Consider the following 17,194-nt stretch of genomic DNA (forward strand, 5'->3'; position numbering starts at 1 on the left):
GTACGGTCCCCTAGCGCCAAACACTATGGGGGCGTACGGTCCCCTAGCGCCAAGCGCTATTGGGGCGTACGGTCCCCTAACAATAGCCTTTAATGAATAGATCTCTATGAGTCCGAGATTCTTCCTTGAGAGGTATTAAAAACTGAAAACTGGGGAAAATCTTTAATTCCTAAGGTTGAGATCGAGAAAAGTAGTCCCATCCGCTGGTCCGGTATTCTTCAATCTTACCAATAGAACTTTAACTCTAGTCAAGGCAATCCTAGCCCTAACTCCAAACCCTTTTAAGACTAATACGGGGTGCCCACTACGGCTGGGTCGGGCCGATCGCCTGAAAGTGAAAAGAAACACGTTTGCTTTTTAGGCGACTGAGTCAGGCGATTGGCCCAATCGGCCGATCCCATCCGTTGTGGGCACCCCGTATTATAATATATATAATACTGTCGTGTACCTAAGAGTGTGTTTGTATTTGAGTTTGAGAGGAAGAGAGAGTTCTTCTCCTGTTTTTTTTCATTTCCTTCTTTCTTATTTCTTTCTCAAATTATTCACCAACAGTAGCTCTCTTTTTGCTCAGCTTCCTGTGAACCCTATGAACCATTCCAGAATTCAGTTTTGACGTCTAAAGATAACTTAAAGGTAGATTTGTTTACACTGATGCTGGCTGTGACTCAATTTCCCTTAGATGAAAGTGAGGGTTATTTAATGTCAGCGATCTATTTGTATAGAGTTGCCAAGTGTACCTATGAGGTAATTGAGAGAGACAATAGAGAAATGTGTGTATTATGACTCTGTCAAGTTGAACCCTCTCACTACGTTTTTTTTTCAAACAGTTTTGGCAGGGTGTGTAATAGGAAAGTGTTTAAAAGGATATAACAATTTTTATGAGATGGTTTTGCTTACTGTGGGCCCTGGTTATAACAGGACTGCTGGGACATACATTATCATTATCCTTAGCCCTGATAAAACCAATCTAAAACCCAGTTATTACTGAGACTGTATGTAGGGTGATCCAGGGCAGTTCCACCCCCCAATTTTACATATATTCTAGTTTTTATGCCACATTTAGAGTCGGATAATTTTGGGTGATGGACCTGGCTACACATCATTCACACCATCGCCCATAAGACAACAACAACAACAGAGGGTTAAAATCAAGATTTAGTATAGTAGATCGCGTTAAATGTAAAAATGAGGAAATTTTCTGGAGTAAAATGTGGTAATTCCACCCCCCCCCTTGACAGTCATAAAAGGAAGGCTGAAAATGAAATACAATAGACCTCGAAAAGGGGACGAAATGGTAAGAAATACTGTATACACATGTCCCCATAGATTCATAGAATAGAAGAAAAAGAATCTGGAAAACATCACCAACCTCAGGGGGAAATTCTCCTCATGAAGAGTCTCAATAGACTTGTTTGGCATGCCTTCAAAAGTCAAGAGGTGAGAGAAGAGCACCCATTTAAATGATCATTGGATGACTCAGTGCTTTCTCAGACCTGGTGCCAAGTTCTCCGATAGAATCAGAGCCCTCTGTTTGTTTTTGGCGAGTTGCAAAAATTATTTTGCCGGTAATTAAATTCCGTTTCCGTCAGTCATGCGTAACTTATCATGAATTATGTGAAAATACCATGTACACGGGTATTTTTTGCAATATTTTGGTGACTTGTCATAGAAATAACATGAAAATATGCCTGTTTACTTGCATGCATTTTCCTCACACGTTTATTTGCTACTTTCGATTTGTAACGTAATTTTAATCTACTGGGTTCTGGAGGCTCCAGTTTTCCCCCCAAGCTCCTATTTTTAGGTAGGATCCAGGGGAGAACTCCTATTTTTGGTCATTGAGTGGTTAACAGATTTTAACTGCTGATGATTGAAGGAGACGGTGACGTCTGTGCAGTGCTGATTGAAGGAGATGGTGATGGCTGGGCGGGTGATGCTGGTGAAGCAGATGGTGATGGCTGTGGAGTGCTGGTTGAAGGAGATGGTGATGACTGGGCGGGCAGTGCAGATGGTGAAGGAGATGGTGATGGCTGGGCGGGCGATGCTGGTGAATGAGATGGTGACAGCTGGCCAGCACTCTTCAAGAGGTAAAATAGGCCTACCCGCTGCGGACCTGGTCCCGTAAATTTTACGAAAAACATTAAAAGTCTATGTTGCTTTCGTGTTGCCCATTTGGCCACTGTGCACAACTTGGATGGCAGCCTCCATGCTCTCTGCTTGTCATGTGTAGGGGTCTTGAGGACATGGTTTCGTACCTTCACGATTACAAAAGTCACATATCAAGACACATTATAATAATCATTCACAGATAGGGAGGTTGTAGTTAATACTGTAGACAGGTTTTGCAAGTTAAAACATTCTTGAACAAAATACTACATAGCGATAGTGTAGAGTTAGATTGTCTGTACTTTTAGGAAGGATAATGATTCATTCTGTAAATGGGGGGAGGGTGGGGATTGCCCTGGATCGCCTAAGTGGGGCCCACTGTATATTGCATCCCAGTCTCAAGAAAAACAAATGAGTGGTTGGTAGATGCTCTGGTGGGGTGGTTTGCTTTTATTCTTTGACTGTCAAACATCTATCATCCTTACTCTTCTCCTTTCCTTCGTACGTTACTCTCTAGTATCACCTCTAATCTTCAGCACATGATCTATTTTTGTATTGCAAGTGCCGTGAAAAAAACTCTTACTGATGCGCAACTCTATAAAGAAAAGGAATAAAGAATTCTGTGTTTAGCTACCAGCTGTTTTAATTCATGATTTTACCTTCTAGGGTCCAGCTGACAGCACTATTGTCACGGGTGAAGTTAAGGGATTGGCCCCAGGCAAGCATGGTTTCCACATTCATCAGTTTGGAGATTACACAAATGGTAAGATCTCTTGATTTCATCTGCTCTTGGCTCACATCAAATCTTTATTTATGCTTATACACTGAAATCGTTACAACATACAGGACTCAAGCAACGCCTCATGTATGTCTTAACACTTTGCAGTCACTTGCCGCAATAATGAGATGGTGAAAATAATTTGTTCCGTCGCTTGACGCAGTTTTGCGACAGGCCCGCAGGGCTTCCAACCTTTTCAATTTTTTCGTAATCATTACGATTTTTAGCATCACTAAGAAATTCCGATCATAAGGCGATTTATTACGATTTTTACCATCAGCAGATTTTTGGCTAAAAAGAAAATATTTTTGGCTCTTTTTTTAATTTTACAAGTCTTAGTGCAGACCTGTAAATCGTCCGCCTATAGTCACAAAACCGCCAATCTGTAAATCAACCCCCGCCCCCTAAAATAAGAAAAAAAAGGAACAGCTGGCCCCCCTCGTGCGAGTTAGCCTTGCCCTAAATAATATCATACACTAGTAGAAGCATCGCTACCACGCTGCTGAAACCCAAGCTGCCTAAAATTAGATTGTAGCGATCGGCCGGCACGCGATGTGAGATGGTGTGCCTTCTTCCCGCTCGGTTCACCCATCTCAATGCTTCCGCCAGAATCTCTTGTTTGCTCCGTTCAGACATTTGAAAGAATTAAATTGTTGAGGTCAAGAATGCGAGAGATGCGTGGACCTATTTTTCCGTAATTAAGACATATTTTTGTTAGTTGTAACATAGTAATTTGAAAATAAGAGCACTATTTCTAATTTTTATGGGAAATTACTAATTTTCTTCATGGTCATTACTAAATACCATGGAGATAGGTTGGCAGCCCTGGACCTGAGAAGCCCCTTGCAGTCACTCTCCCGGCTGGGTGACCAGATGGGGTATTTTGTAATTCTGGCTGTGTGACTGCAAAGCATTAAACTAACTACAATCATCAAAATGCCAGTGTGGAGAGGTGGACCAGACTGTTGAACACATCCTCCTGCTGAACAGGACACACAGAGCCCTGAGACTGAAAACATAACCAACCCCACTTAACACTACTGAGGAAGCAACCCCGTTAACACTACAGGGGAAGCTGCTTTGGTCAACGGAAGAACTGAGCAGGATGATAGAGTGTATGATAAATACCAGAACTTAATAAAGTGTGGTGATGCGATCGAGAAGAAAAAAGAAAAGTCTGAAGTTGTTGCTATGCACTGGAGAAGAAATGATTCAGGTGACGGAAAATCTCTTACCACTGTTTTTGTTGAATTCATATACATGCGTAAAGGGGGGGGGGTTGCCATTAGAGAGCAAAATTAATTTAATATAATGTGGATACTTTTTGTAGATTTGTATAGTAGCAATATCTGCCACATGTAATAAGGAACAAATATTTGGATAGCACACAAACATGTTGGAAGTAGCAGCCCTTTCAGTCCAACATGCCTTTAAAATCACCAAGCCCTTTGCACAAGTTTCTGTATTTTAGTCTAGCAGGCATAAAGCGAAATCAGCAGGATGTGGAAATCTATTTGTTATGAGCGAATTTCACTATGTTTGTGTTTTAAATACATGTACGCACAAATATGTACGTGCAAATAAAAAATCTGTGACTTGGGGAAATCCATTCGCTGTGTGCGTCCTAAACTGTAGTGTCTTATTATTAGCCTAATCTGTAACTATTTATTATTGTAAGATTTTGTTTTCAGATTTAAGCTGGCTTTCAATTGAAACATTATATTTTTCACTCAGGGTGCATGAGTGCTGGTGGACATTTCAACCCACTTGGCGCAACTCACGGAGGTCCAGATGATGCAGTGAGGTATTGTATTTGGGAATTTTCTGTTTGACATGATCTCTATGTTAATTCAGTGCTTCTGTGTTGTGTAGGAAATATCAATTCAAAGTTCAAGTTTCTTGTAATGGCTAAGATTTATTAAAAAGTTACTAGCAGGGCCCCCTTTCAATGAAAGGAAAGATCGATGCTTTAATATCAACTAACAGTCATTGGCCTACTATATTAACACTCTACTGGAGTGGGGGAAATAAATCTTGAGACATGCAAAAATTAGAAGGTCTAGATCTATACTCCCAAAACAAAATGCGCCTCGCAAAATATCACTTCCGGATTTTCTAAAATTACAGAGACAGAAGCGTCGGCCTACAAAAGCGATCGGCGAAATAAAAGAAATTTAGTTTTTTGCAGCAAAACGTCTCAAAACAAAAAAAAACCAAGGGCGTCATGATCTTGAGAATTTTTTAAAGAATTTTTGGGCGAAAACCGCATGTCGATCGATGCAGCCATTAAAAAGCCTTTTGAATAGCAAAATTCGGCCGCCACAAATAAATAGTACAAGTAGGATATCACATATCATGAAAACGATAATTTGCTGTACTTCTGGTTGGCTTACCTGATTATTCGATGATGAAATATGATCCATAGACACTTAATATAATAATTTTCAACCAGTACGTGAAGCATGAATTTAATACATTTTTGGGGATCTTTGTACAGAGGTCAGTTTTTTTGTGTTGGAAAATACGTACTCTCTGTTGTCTAGTATAGCTCCTCATGGACTTGTCAATATTTTTTAGAAAAATCATGAACTTTTGAGACGGGATTTGTAAATAATGAGAGTGAAGCTCAAAGGTCAATTCGAGACACGGCCCTCACCATTTATCACATTTTTGTTGCAGATCTGCTTTGAATTTATTGAATGTAGAAAAGTGTTTATGAAGGGTTAGGAGGGGGATATTTGGCCAATGCCCACGATCTTAACTCTTTATCTCCGGCAAGCCGCTCCCAGCGGCTCGCGGTCGGAACTGCTGAGCTGCTGACAGCGGCTCGTGCACATTCCTTTTGGACGACTTCGGCATCTAATTACTTTTCGGCAATTGTGGAAAACAGGTTTCTTTTACCGGAAGTTCATTCATCAGATGAAGTTCTATCAAAATAGTTTCGATTTAATGATCCATTTAGTAATTAGACCTGCATGTTTGCCGACTATCGTCTGAAATCCGACAATCGCGATCCGACCCGTGAGCCGGCCTATGGTATCGCTAGGCCCACCTGTATTAGTCAATGTGCGAAGTGCGAGGCCTGGCTGACTGCCAGCACCCCCTTTTTCTCCCGTCGGCTTTGTCGGCACTTTCGTTGTCGTGCCGACTGCCGTCGTCGGCGTTTCTGACATAATTGTCGGAACCTGAGTAGAAATACGAATACGAAAAGTGCGACGACCTAAATTATCTACTTTCAGTTTCGTGCTCGAGTTGCCATTTTGAATTTCGTTTGTTTACTGATAGTTAAGATCATGTGGATTCATTCAAGTTCGACTCACTTGTTCCACTCTAGATCTAGATTTATAGATCATTATAGACCTCAATGGAGGATTCATATTCCAATTTTATTATAGGTTGTGCTGTAATATTGTAATATTAATGTTGGTAAAATGCATTTCATCAGGTCCTTGAATTATTTACTTAGAATCTAGAATTCTAGATCTCGAGACTCAGCTGAGTCCCTCTGTTCAGAATCGGATGCGGATTTCTCGTAAGGCCTATTCCTATTCATTTGTTCTACTAGATCTAGATCTAGATTCTAGATCTAGATTTATTTAGATTACTAGATCTTATAACTATATGGAGGATTCATTTCCAATTTTATTGTATTATTGTATCAAACCCTATTATTAATAAGGCAATGAAGGCCCTATATATTATGCTCCTTGTTTGTTTTGGAGTGTGCTTTTTTTCTTTTTTGGGGCGGGGGGGGGGGGGGGGGGGGACTTGTGCTGGCCTTTTTACATGAGGACCGTAGCAGGTTGTTTTTGGGGGTAGGCCTAGGGGTAGGGTTTGGGTTAGGGTTAGGTCTCTTTTATTATATTTGTTGGGGTGGCCGCTCGTTACTCGGAAAGCCTTCCTTTTATGACACCCACAAATTTAAAAGCTAAGTTATTGGGGGGGTGCGCAAAATTTTCAGACAATCTTTTTGAGGCTCACAAGCAGGTCTAAGTGACTTTTTCGTCATTTTTAAATTTAGTACCAAAAAAGGGCCCTGGCGTAGTGGTTTACCGCCCCTCGAAGATAAAGAGTTAACACATTGCTTGGGTAGAGTCCTTTTTTTGGTTATGCATAGACATACTGCTTCCCGAGGGAAGATGAAGGTGGGGTTTTTTTATGACATGATATATCATATTTGCTGGTGAAAGATTTTTGTTGTGGGTGCAGTGAGAACCAGGGGCTTCAGGCTACTGAGTAAGTAACCGTAAAAAGTTTTTGTTGCAATGATATGATGGCATATTGAAATTACATAAAACAGCTTGTAGTAGCAACCTGCATAAAAAAGAAGGCAAAGTGAAGGGGTTAGCTGTCATAAAACAATTGAACTTTTTCACCAAGTGAGAGGAGCAAGGGATAGAACCAATTGAAAAAACATTCAGCAGTTGTAATCAGCTCATCAGAGAGCTCTCATGCATGCATACTGATCATCTAGTATAACGTTTCTTCAAGTGTGTGGATATTTGTCATCCACAAGGTCTAGTGTTTATCCCGGTATTCACACCCCCCCGGATGGTTGGTGGGTGCTCTTGTTTGGTTTGCTTTTTCTTTCCTATGAAATTAATTTGTAAGTGCTGTAATACATTTACTAAAGCTGAACATTTTCTTCATCCCATCCTCTCTTTTAGCTTGTTCACTTCTCCTTCATTAAAGATGTCCACATGTTATCAGTTATGGAATCAGATTGTGTTGCTCCTTCTGGCTGCATTTATCAAGGAACTTACTTTTATGCACTTGAAGGGTGGTGGGTGGGTGATCTGGTGAAGTTTGCTCCTTCTTTCCTATCAAACATCAATGGTCCTAATCCTTCCTCGTTTCTTTTTTTGCACATTAGGCCAACTATCAAGTGATACCTCTAATCTTCAGCAATTACGTGGGCAGTATTGCATACAGAATTATCTCAAAGGCTGCCAAAAATGACTTACGTCTGTATGCAATACTGCCCACGATGACCTATTTGTGTTGCAAATGTCATAAAACTCTAACTAAAATTCAAGACTTACCTCATTTAAATAACTTGTTTACATTAGTTTACTGTTTTATTTTTCTGTAACGTGGATGCTTTCCCATTTCAGACATGCTGGGGACCTGGGGAACATCATTGCTGGGGATGATGGAGTTGCCAAAGTTGAAATCAAAGACCCTCAAGTTCCCCTCATTGGAGAGAATTCCATCGTTGGTCGTAGCTTGGTGGTAAGATATGGTTCCGCTGTGACAAAGTTAACTAGGGAGATATTATACAGTCGAACATGCACTTTATTACTTTAAAACATCCTAAAATTTGGAAACCGAAAGGTATAATGTTTTTTTAAACAAATATCAATTTAGTAGAAATAGTATAGGTAGCTGATTGATGTTTTAAAAGATAATTCCGATATTCTGGATTTTCTAAGACTTTCAAAGTGAGGTACTTTTTATTAACTGTTTTGGGTTGAAATGTTGAGAGTAAAATGATCTTCAGAAGTAGATTTCTCAGGCATTAACTATTTTTGCAAACAAAAATCTAGTCGGTGACCTGTAACAACTATCTCTGCACATGTGTCAAAAGTCTCAGCACGGTATCTTGATTAGTAGCTGAGATTTTAGGATTCTAGTGACATAGTTCTTTGATAAATAAAGTTATGAGAAAAACGCATTTAAGAATGTCACTGTGTAATTTGAGGGTTAGTTCCTTCTTGTGGTTCCAGTACCTCATGCACTATTATTTCTTATCACATGCAAAATGTTATTTCCATACAGTTACAAATAACCTCCCAACTAGAAGTTTAGTGAACCTAGAAGACACAAAATGTTTTTTTTTTTTAAAGAGAGGAAAAGTGGCCAAGTGATCGTTTTTGCAAGGGGGAAGGGGTTTGGGGTGAGATCGTTTGAGACATATTTTCACCCATTTGATCAATTTTTAAACTAAATGGACCAAAAAATCTGATTCAGCAATGATGAAAGGTGTTTAAAAGCTGCTTTCCACAAAATCAATAATTTCATCGAAAATTGGCCAAAAGTTATCCGCTAGACCCCATTAAGAAATAAGGCTCTGAATGCTTAACAAGGTAGCAAAACATAGACAATACATTGCGCTTGCTCTGGTGTGTTTTACTCCTTGATTGTTATCAGACATCTATCATCCACTATCTTTGCTCCTTTTCTTTGTATGTTACTCCCTAGTATTCATCATCCTCATCCGGTGCCTTGCCGACTGGCGTGGGCAATCATGGACCTCCAATTCCATCTGTTTTGCGTTGCTGCAATGGTGTCTGTTGTTCTTGCTGCTCCCAGCCATGTTGTCAACTTGTCCAGTATCTTTTCCCTCTGTCTATCTCTTCCTCTCTTTCCATCAAACTTGCCTGTTGTTACCATATTCTCCAATGCTTCTTTCCGCATTGTGTGTCCAATTAAATTTGCCTGTTGCTTTCATATATATTCGTCATGAGCTGTCATCTGCAATTTGCTTCAACGAAGACTTTTTCATTTGTTTATCTAGCTGTCCACGGGATACTCGGCATATGTCTTATGAACCACAACTCTGTCGCCTCAATTGTTCTCTTCAGCTGTTTATTGATTGTCCATGCTTTGCACCCATATACAGTGGGTGTCGCATTCAACGAGGTCACATTCAATGAGAAGCCGGCTCCGACGAGGCAATCCTTAATCCCCGATTTTTTCTTCTATATATCTCTTTGTGAATGTACGTCAACTCTAACGAGGTTACAAACAGACCGAAGTCGCTTTCAATGAGGTCGCGATAACCAAATAAAGGCAATTAACGTCCCTAAAAGCGAAGAATTTTTCTCCTTTCTCTCAATCTCACGCGAAGCACAAGACTCATCCTCGATTCCTAGCACATTGAATTGTTAGATCTAGTGTGCGTCCTAATATGGGCCCCAAAGCCAAGAGGCGGATGGGCGAGGGTTAGCCTATGGGAGGGATAGGAGGGGGTGGGTGGGAAAGCGATGTGGGCTGTGTGAAACTGGATGAACTCTGGATCGGTATGTCTAGATCGAAACCATTTTTTTTTTCAATTTTCTTTTCTTCCCCTGATCAGAAAATCCAAGTTCCCGCCTTTACTTTATGTAGATATCTAGGTCTAGATGTGAGAGGGTATGTTTCGACACGGGAAGTGTTCCGAGGAGAAAAGAAAAAAAAATGCTGAAATTGATGAACAGAACACGGCTCAAACTCGCGCACCCTGATGCTGTTTGAGATTTTCGCCATCAGGGGGAACAACTGTTTTAATTACTGGTGTTGGTTCATCGTGTAGTGTAATAACTTGTCTCCTTTCTTTACTTTAGCCTTTGTCACGTTCAACGAGAGGTCGGATTCAACGAGGACAACAAACCAGTCCCGGCAACCTTGTTGAATGCGACACCCACTGTAATAAGATTGGCTCGATGTAACTTTTCAGTACTCTTTTTCTTGTTTCCAGTGATAGATTGATGTTTGTCCACAGTAGCAGCATCTCTAATCTGCAGCACTTTTATATGACCGACCATCTATTTGTTGCAGGTGAAATAAAATTCTTACAAAAACTCCTCCTTTTCTTTGTATGCAACTCTTCAGTGACACCTCCAATCTTCAACACTTATATAACCTAATTGTGTTGCAAATGCTGTATAGTTCTTACTAAAACTTTTTAAAGTAGTCAGTTGATTCAGTAGAGGTCGATTTTTCAATTCTATTTTGTTTGTCCCCAGGTGCACGAGAAGGAGGATGACCTTGGCAAAGGAGGCAATGAGGAAAGTCTGAAGACGGGCAATGCTGGTCCTCGTGTGGCCTGCGGTGTGATTGGTATCACCAAGTAAACACGATTTATTGTTTTTGTATTTTGCTATAAAAAAATTGTTTCCCCAGAATAGAAACAGGAATTTTTGTTGCTGTATATTTTAAGGAGAAGACTGTTGCATAGTTATGTCCAGCGCGGAGAAGACAGTTGTAGAGATATGTCTTGGGCATTTAGATATTAAAAAGTTTGCAGTTCATTTCTTCAACTTTGCAGAGCAAAAATGTTTCTCACCTGGGACGGATCTCTCTCTATATTGATTAGAGTAAACTTGTGATGTATCTCCGTATCTTATGTTTTAACATAACACACCACAGTGCACACATCTATTATTGTAATTTACATGGAGCTTTTTACTTGTTAGAATGTTTCCTTTCTTTACGAGTCTGTTTTGTTGTTTTTGCACTAGTATACACTTGTCCATGATTGATGTTAGTCTACTTGTTTGTGTTAATCGGGCCAAGAGTGTGGACTTCAAGCAATAAGCTTCAGCAACTTTGTTTGCTCTAGTTACATGACAGTATATATAACTTGGGAGATCGATACAGGATTGTTAAGTTTATGTTGACAACTCAGAAATGATTTTTTCTCCCTTGCTCCTGTCCTTGTCGCTCATTGTTTGGAGGCAAATGTCAAAAGAAACTCACTATTATGTCATTCCACTCTCGCCATCATGTTGTTGGATTGTTGTTGTTCTGTGTCTTGGAGACAGAATAAATGTTCCCTTCCCAAACAAAAACGAGCAACTGGCCTCTTGTTGTATTTTTGCACAGTATTCTTTTCGTCATGTATCTTGTGTTTGGTTTATTTTGTCTTCATTTTAAAGAACACACGCTGAAATAATGTGGGTGGTTGGCAGGTGTTCTGATGTGGTTTGCTCTTTGCATATATTACTCTCTAGTTACACCTGTAACTAATCTTCAACATTTATATGACCTGTTTTTGTTGCAAGTTCTGAAAAACTCTTACAATAACTATAACTAAAACTGAAACAATGCTTTTTGTTGCTTGAAAAAAAAAAAAAGAAAAAGAAAGAACTGAAATAACAAATAGTTTGGAAAGATGGGGGATTTGTCAGTTGTACCAAGAGGCTTGTTTGCGCCTTGTGATGGTTTGACCAGTTCTGATCCAGGACCGCCATACTTTCTATTCATCCATTCACCACCACAGCACAACGTGCGGTCGAAATTTTCTAAGACTGCCATCCATTGTAAAAGAAAAAAAGTGACTGTCTTGGACTGAAGGATGTCTTGTACTGTGTTATTATTAATTTTTAAAAAATAAACGGGCAGAGAAGTGGTTAGTGATTATTTGTACAGGTGATTTTCTTGGACAGGGTTTTTTAGAGCAGGTTCGACTGTACTTTGGCTGATGGCAATGGTTTTATTACTATTATGGTTTGGCATAGTTGACAGCCCCATGGGGTGTTTGCAGTGGTTGATCCTTTGACCATCTTCAGAGTCCCTCTTCATTACTATCTTGACAGGTACTTGGAGGATTCCATTTGGAAATCTTACTTCTTTCACTTTTTCTCTACTGTTTCTGCCTATCTGTCTTTCTTTGCCCCAGCGCTTAGTGGCTGTTATCTTGTGAATTTGCTTCTCTTCACTCAAACTAAACTTACTTATATATCTTTAATTCCGACGTATGGTGGAGGATAGATAAAGAGTAAGCAGTACATGATCAGTGGGTGCTCTGATGTCTGCTCTTTCTTTCCTATTAAACGTCTATTGTCCTTATATCTCTCCTCCTTTTTCTTTGTATGTTATTCTCTAGCACACCTCTAATCTTCGGCACTTGACACTAAGCTAAGTTAGAGTGGGAGGGTGGCGGGTGCTCTGGTGTGGTTTGCTCCTTCTTTCCTATCAAACAACTATCGTCTTTATCTCTCCTCCTTTTTAAAAAATTATTGTTACTCACTTGTAACACCTCTAATCTTCGGCACTTATACGACCTTATACTTATTGTGTTGCAAATGCCATAAAACTCTTACTAAAACTGAACTTACACTTACATGACCTATTTGTGTGGCAAGTTCTGTAAAACTTCCTAAAACCAAACAGGGACTTATGTTAGCCACACAAAGCCAGGCTGTTCAGCGGTCCCCTCCTAACTGTCTGCCATTCCTTGTGGTTTCAGAGATCTGGGCGCTGCTAGACTGTAGGTCACAACTCTAGCTCTGTGAGTGGCACACACGTCTTTGTATGAGTTGGTCCCGTTGTGCAGACAGAATGATTTGCTACACCCTGTATTTTCCGTACCCGTATTGAGCATACTTATGGCCTGGATGCACATGTTGACAGGAACTTCTGGGTGTGGCTCTGTGTGTATGTGTGTGTGATGGTGAAGGTGTGGGAAGCAACATCCTAAAAAAAAGGAAAATTCAGAATGAGAGATTGAAAAGATGTCCTTTGTTGTATGGTACAGATTTTGTGTGAGAGTGCGGGCACATCAACGATGGAGAAATGGATATATGAAGAGTCAGTAACCAGAAGTGTGATTTATAATGATTGACTTAACAAGCACCTGTGATTATTTCTGTCAAAACATTCTTTTTTAGTATCAGGCTATTAATATGTATAACATAGCTGTTGTCATTTAGCAGTCAGCCATTGTTTGTATATAATAATGATATATAAAATGAACTAATCATTGATCATTGTCGGTGACGCTTCTGGGTTTTTTTTATACTAGTTTGGTCTCCATTGCATCTGTATAAAATTTATTCGAAAATCTGCAATGTTGGAGAGTGCAGAGTGGGTGGTTGGCAGGTGCTCTGGTGTGGTTTGCTTCTTCTTTCCTATCAAGCATGTATCGTCCTTATCTCCACTTCTTCTTTTTTATGTTTGTTACTCTCTTGTAACACCTCTAATCTTCTGGCGCTCATATGATCTTATGCAGTTGCGAGCGCCACAAAACCTCTACTAAAACTAACAGAAAGTTGACTTCTGTGGACGGTTGGAGGACACCAGTGGTGAATCTTACTTTGTTTCTTTCCTTCTATTGGTTTTTGTCTGTCTTCCTCTTTCCCTGCTCAAAATAACAGTTATTGCATTGGGCCTGCTTCTCCGTACTCAAAAGTTGAGCTCTTTTTCGTCTCTTCACTCTCTCTTTGAGTGGTTGGCAAACGTTCTGATGTGGTTTGTTGCTCCTTCTTTCCTTTTATCAAAATCTGTCGTCCCTATCTCCCCGCCTTTTTTGTTTGTTTGTAAGAAGTCTCTTGTAACATCTCTGATCTTTGGCTCTTATTTGACCGTATTGTGTTGCGTGTGCCGTAAAACTTACTCTGGGTGGTTGGCGGGTGCTCCGGTGTGGTTTGCTTCTTCTTTCCTATCAAATATATATCATCCTTATCTTTCCTTCTTCTTTTTTATGTTTGTTACTGTTACTCTCTTATAACACCTCTAGTCTTCTGGCGCTCTTATGACCTTACGCAGTTGCAAGCACCATAAAACCTGTACTAAAACTAACAAAACTAAACTCTTACTAAAACAAACTCACTCTCTCCCCCCCCCCCCCCCTCTTTTTTTTCTATGGGTGTGTGTTTTAACAATCTGCTTTTACACCCCAATCAACCCAATTTAGATCATTTAGGAGGCGGGCTACAACCCTGCCTGTCAGGGGCAATCTGGGCTGAAACTGAAAGGGATACAACATCCCCAAGAAAGGCCAAGATACCACTACAATACTCAATAAAAAGTCCCCCTGCACTGGAACTGAGCACAGGTTTCCTGTGTGCGATGGCAAAGTGTCTATTTGCTACAACTACAACACAGACACTGGTCGTTTTGCTGGGTATTGCTCCAAATTCTTCTGCATGGGTGGTTGGCGGGTGCTCTGGTGTAGTTTGCTTCTTCTTTCCTATCCAACATCTACCGTCTTCATCTCCCCTCCTTCTTTTGTGTGATTGTTACTCTCTTGTAACACCTCTAATCTTCGGCACTTATATGACCTTATTGTGTTGCGAGTGCCGTAAAACACTTACTAAAACAAACGAACAAAATTCTTCTGCACTTAACCACTGGCACTGATGCCATCAGCCTTTCCTCCTGGAAGAAAAAAAAAGAAAACAACGTAGACTTATTTCCTTTTATTTAGATCTATGTTATCTTGTTTTCCATGATGAACTTCAGTTTCTGTGGGGACCAAATTATCGGTGTCCACTTAAGTCAATTGGGTACATGTAGGCCTACTTTTTACACCAGAGACAAAAATGTAGTTTTTATTGTGTTGTTCCTATAGATAAGATAAGATAAGATACATCTTTATTGTCCAGATCCTGGCACATTGGTTTGGTGTTCCACCACGAGTACACACACACTCCACCACGAGTACACACACACACACACACACACACACACACACACACAAACACACACACGTGCACGCACATGCACACACACACACAAACACACACACGTACACACGTGCACGCACATGCACACACAAGTAGGCTTACAATCACATACATAATATAAATGAGCAGCAATATAAACAATAATAATCGTAAGCTAGATACACACTCAATGTTATTTTGATGCATGCTCTAAGGTCGTAAGTACACTCACTAAACAAGATGGTTATCAGTCAGGAGTCATAAAAAGCAAGAAATTTGTAAGTCTTGACCGTAGCATCAAACTGCTGAAAAGGTGCATCTTTGATCTCTACAGAGCTTTGAATGTAGAAATAAAATTCTCAAAATTTGGACTTAAAATTTACTTGCAAACAGCGATGAAATATTCAGCCTTCTAAAGTGTACTCACTCATGTACTTATGAAATACAGATTGATTTATTGATGGGTTGAGTCTTGCAAGACGTCGGAATTAAGAATGTCCTAATTTGTACATTTGTACTTTCCTTATTATATATAATATACAGTCGACTCCACTTGTGTTGAAATCGCTTGAGTTGTTCTTTTTCTCAGGTCCCAGCACCTCTTCTTCCTTACAATTCTCAATGGTTTATAGTTGAACTTCGGGTGAGTTGATCTATTTTTCACTCTCCCGACGACATCAACTCCTCCATAGTCGACTGTTGTTCCTATAATGTATTATGGACTGGTGAGGACTTGTAACACCCAAGGAAGAAAAGAAGCTACAGACCTTGCTAGCAATCATGGTAAAGAGAATAAAATATAAAGGAAAGGAAATATAAACTATAAATAATAATAGTAATAGCAAGCAGCTTCTAATGTCCCCACTAATGATCACAAACGTCACAGCTTGCCGCACATTGCAGTGCCTTCCCCTTTCATTCATTATGTTATTGTAAATGGTGTGCTTGTCTGCCTAAACATATTATTATGGCACACAGAAGACCCGTGTTCAAGTCCAGTGCGGGGAGAATTTTTGTGGGTGGTGTGGTTTGCTTCTTCTTTCCTATCAAACATCTATCGTCTTTATTCTTTATCTACCCTCCTTCTTTTTTGTGTTTGTTACTTTCTTGTAACACCTAGTCTAATATTCGGCACGTTTATGACCTTATTGTGTCGCAAGTGCCGTAAAACTCGTACTAAAACTAAAAGGAGAATTTTTATGGAGTATGGTATTGGTGTTCACTAACACAATTGAAGGCAAACGAGGCAGGGGTAAGTCCAGAGCAACCTGCTTAGAGAACCTAAACAGATGGGAAACCGGGAAAGATCAGGGTAACGTAGCCTTTTTAAGAGCATCCGAGCAAAGGAATGAAAGGAATGGAGAATCATGATCGCTGATCTGGCGGCAGTTGTTGATGGTGTTGGTCACATAGTGTAAAGCGCATAGAGCCTGCAGTTGAGCGGGGATATGCGCTATACAAATTCTATTTATTATTTATTATTATTATTATCTTGGCCTTTCTACTGGGATAAGTAACATACCTCTCACCAGCCCGGGTTGGCTGTGATATTAAAAGCAAGCTCGAAATTCCGGCTCCAAAATGTCTTTAAAGAATAGAGTTGATGGGGATGTGAAAACGCTTTTTAAAAAAGTAAATCTAAATCTAAGAAAAAAAATCATTTTATTAGATCTCGTTAATATTAATTAGCAGTTATACCACAACTAAGAGCAGAGCACCTCTACTAAGTACAAATCACTACAACAACAACAAACATCAAAAACATTTAACAAGCAACCTTAGCTCGTGCAACAGCACTTACTTTAACTTTAACTTCAACATTTTCTGTTTCATCTCGAGAGCCGACCGGCGTCTTATGGTGTAACGGCCAGGATCTGCTTTTCTCACCAAAAAAAAAAAAGCAACTTCTATTCTCGCACTCGCAGGCTTATGATAATGTATTCTTACACAAAACATAATTTTTACACGCAAACGTATGACAGGTTACTGTGTTTCTGACCTATTTGATTTTTAAAATAAAAATATATCGTGATGTAACTGGTTTACCTTCTAGAACAACATAGACTGGCTTTTGAGTTTGAGCTATGACTATGAGACATATATTTATATAATATAAGCCTACGAAGTGAAGGCCTATTATTTTATTATTGTCCCCCCCCCC

General features: G+C 39.8%; 1 protein-coding gene across 1 annotated transcript in view; it reads left to right on the forward strand.

Moving 5' to 3' along the window:
* The window catches only part of LOC100533275 (superoxide dismutase), a 14,104-nt gene extending 3,334 nt beyond the window's left edge, over nt 1-10,770 (forward strand). Inside the window, 4 exon segments of the mRNA NM_001204581.1 lie at nt 2,773-2,869; nt 4,619-4,688; nt 7,999-8,116; nt 10,612-10,770. Coding sequence (NP_001191510.1) covers nt 2,773-2,869; nt 4,619-4,688; nt 7,999-8,116; nt 10,612-10,719 — 393 coding nt within the window. The 3' untranslated portion in view covers nt 10,720-10,770.
* The last annotated feature ends 6,424 nt before the right edge of the window (nt 10,771-17,194 follow it).

The sequence above is a fragment of the Aplysia californica genome, unplaced genomic scaffold, assembly GCF_000002075.1.
Source record: "Aplysia californica isolate F4 #8 unplaced genomic scaffold, AplCal3.0 scaffold00356, whole genome shotgun sequence".
Classification (NCBI taxonomy): Eukaryota; Metazoa; Mollusca; class Gastropoda; order Aplysiida; family Aplysiidae; genus Aplysia; species Aplysia californica.